A 3,256-nucleotide genomic window follows, 5' to 3' on the forward strand; every position below is an offset into this window, starting at 1 on the left:
TTTAACATTCATAGGCCGTGTGTGAGTTTAAGTCAATTGAGATAAAGTAAATTGAAATTTTCTAGAGATTTTTTGCACTGTACTTATGTAAATATTTAATTATAAATTTATTGCACTTCTTTATTATTTTTAGTTAAAAGTTTTCACATTTATTTTTTTTATTTATTAAACATCACCTAATTTACCCTTATCGAAATTCTAGTAAATACCAACATTCGCTGCCATATCGACATAATTGACTACTTATCTTAATTTACCATCAATTTACTCGAACTCGCACACAGTCGTAATAAGTAAAAACAAGACAAGTAATTTTGAATGCGTTATAAAAAGCTTCTTTCAACACTGAAAATATACACAGTTCTTATGCGTGCTCAAATGCAACTCTGCAAGTTTTTTCGTCGAACGTCGTTCAATTTATCGCTTGCGACCAGCTGTTAGTAGTTAAGTAAATCATATTCCTCTTTCGTTTGTACTAATTTTTGTTTTGTTGCTCGGCATAAGCATGCATAAAATAGCTGCCTATAGTAATTTTGACATAACGAAAAAAGGTCGAAAAGTAAAGGCTATCAGAAGCGTGCTTCAGATATTATTACAAGTTAAAATATAGCAATAATTATTTTAAAAAATATTCAAAATTGAATTTGAATTTTGTATTAAACGGAAGTAAAACGTACAACAAAGTTTTAACGGAAATCATTAAGTCCAAAGTTTTGATTGTAAATATATATTTATTTTAAGGTGTGACTATTTACTTTAATGAAGAATTAGTGCACATACGATTACTTAACCAATTTTTATATGTAATTTCTAGTGTAAATTAAGAACATTAAGCGAAAATGAATATTTCAAAAACTAATGTTAATGGCTTGACCGGCGCTCAAGTATTGACAGCAAGTGGAACACTCTCTCAACCAAGTAGGCAGTCCCACCAAATCAGGGAATCAACTGTGGCTATGGCGAAACCACTGCATTTGCAACGCTTAGAACGAGCATTGGATATGAAACCATTTATGAAGTATGCGCGTGAAATTTTAGCCAAACCATTAAGTAGTGAAGATGATAGTGCCGAGGACTCTACTGAAGCCTGCTCCGATAATGAATCAGAAAATGGAACCAATCGAAAGAAATGCAAAAAATTGTTTGGTTCAAGAATAGGTATAAAAGAATAGCCTTTTAAATTGTTTCCTTTGCATGCGTGAAAACCTAACTCATTGCAGCAAAGTCATCAGTAATTAATATTTTATAACCTTTAATTATTATAATTAAACTCTTTCTAGAGCGTCAAAATATAAAAATGCACCTTTATAACTTCTCTGAGTTGAGCAACGATCGTGAATGGTTGTTTTCCATAGTATTAAGTGACACTGAATCAGAGTCAGAACTCAGCGATGAGGACGATTATATAAAGCAGTTATTGAAATCTCATCGGAAAATGCAAAAGGAACGTGAACGCTATTATAAAACCCCTACTGTACGTTACAATTTAATTAATAAATAAAATGTTAAATTTTTAATTAATGTACAAATTATTAAATATATATATGTTATCTTTAGAACAATCAGTATACCTATTACGGAAGTGGTTTTCTATCCTGCATTGACATGCATCCCGACCATCAGCAGTCTATAATTGGTGTGCGCAAGCGTAAACGACGTGCAAAGAATGAAAATAAGTCAACCTTACCCAAATTACAAAAACTGACGAAAATTCGTAAATCTCGCAAAAACATTCCAAACGATGAGCCTGAATCTGGAGAAATTCATCCTTCAGAACTAAAGAACTATGCTTTCGGTGATACCTCAGCCGTGAATGATGATGACTTATCTGATGAAGCTGATGCCTATAGTAGTGCTGCACTATCTAGCAAAGCAAATAGCTCAGCCGTACGTAGCAAAAGTCGTAGAAATTTGTTGGCGTCTCCTGAAGTGTTAGCGGCACGTAGAAAACGCGTTTGGCAATTAATGTGTAAAAAGGAAATAACTCGCTGTCATCGCTTGAGGATTAACAACCACAAGGAAGTAATACAGAGCAGCAAGCGAGTTGCAGGTATGTGCATGAAAGTAGTGCGTCAGCGTGCCATGCAATCGCAACGTGTTATGAAGGAAACTGTGTGGCGTGCAAAACGGCTCTCACGAGAGATGCTGGGCTATTGGAAACGTTATGAACGTGTTGAGCGTGATACGAGGAAACGTATGGAACGTGAAGCTGAAGAACAGCGTAAAATGGATGTTGAAATCATAGAAGCTAAACGACAACAACGTAAACTTAATTTCCTTATCACTCAAACTGAACTGTACGCGCATTTTATGTCTAAAAAGCTCGGCCAGGGTACTGAAGAAGAACAACTGCGTATATTAAGCCAACTGGATGACGAAAAGAATCCACGTCTTGCTGCATATGATGACTATGACGCAGAACACATGAAACAGCTGGCACAAAAGAATGCAGAGACAGCGTTTAATACTGATCGAGTATTAAAGCATCAGTTTGATGTAGCAACAAGGATAAAAGAAGAGCAAGAAGAAGCAATGAAAACCGATGAAATAACTGGACCTCCAGTAAAAGCAGACTTGCCCCAACCGACCATATTTAAAGGCACTTTAAAAACATATCAAATCAAAGGTAAACACTTCCATCGATATAAATTTATTCATATAATTTTTATTTTATTTTACAGGTATGACATGGTTGGCTAATCTTTATGACCAGGGCATAAGTGGGATATTAGCAGATGAAATGGGTTTGGGTAAAACTGTACAATCAATAGCATTTCTCTGTCATGTAGCAGAACACTATGGAGTTTGGGGTCCTTTTCTAGTTATATCACCTGCGTCAACTTTACACAACTGGCAGCAGGAGTTAGCACGTTTTGTACCAGAATTCAATGTAGTTCCATATTGGGGTTCACCAAATGAACGTAAAATCCTACGCCAATTTTGGGAACAAAAAGATTTACATACGCGAGACGCTAGTTTTCACGTTGTTATCACATCCTATCAGCTGATTGTATCTGACTATAAATATTTTAATCGTATAAAATGGCAATATATGGTATTAGACGAAGCACAAGCAATAAAAAGTGCGTCCTCAATGCGTTGGAAATTGTTGTTGGGCTTTAATTGTCGAAATCGCCTACTATTGAGTGGCACACCGATACAAAATAGTATGGCTGAACTATGGGCTCTGCTGCACTTTATAATGCCAACACTATTTGATTCACATGATGAATTTAATGAGTGGTTCTCAAAGGAT

At 35.4% G+C, this 3,256-nt stretch overlaps 1 protein-coding gene across 1 annotated transcript; it reads left to right on the forward strand.

The window, feature by feature from the left end:
* Window positions 1-470: 470 nt before the first annotated feature.
* Window positions 471-3,253, forward strand: LOC119665296 (chromatin-remodeling ATPase INO80-like; the record flags this gene model as incomplete). The annotated part of the gene is made up of 5 exons (XM_038074561.1): window positions 471-719; window positions 815-1,158; window positions 1,281-1,474; window positions 1,558-2,626; window positions 2,682-3,253. Coding segments are annotated over exons 2-5 (2,154 nt in total), but the record flags the coding sequence as incomplete, so codon positions are not given.
* Window positions 3,254-3,256: the final 3 nt, after the last annotated feature.

Source organism: Teleopsis dalmanni, unplaced genomic scaffold (genome assembly GCF_002237135.1).
Source record: "Teleopsis dalmanni isolate 2A unplaced genomic scaffold, ASM223713v2 unscaffolded_contig_4344, whole genome shotgun sequence".
NCBI lineage: Eukaryota > Metazoa > Arthropoda > Insecta > Diptera > Diopsidae > Teleopsis > Teleopsis dalmanni.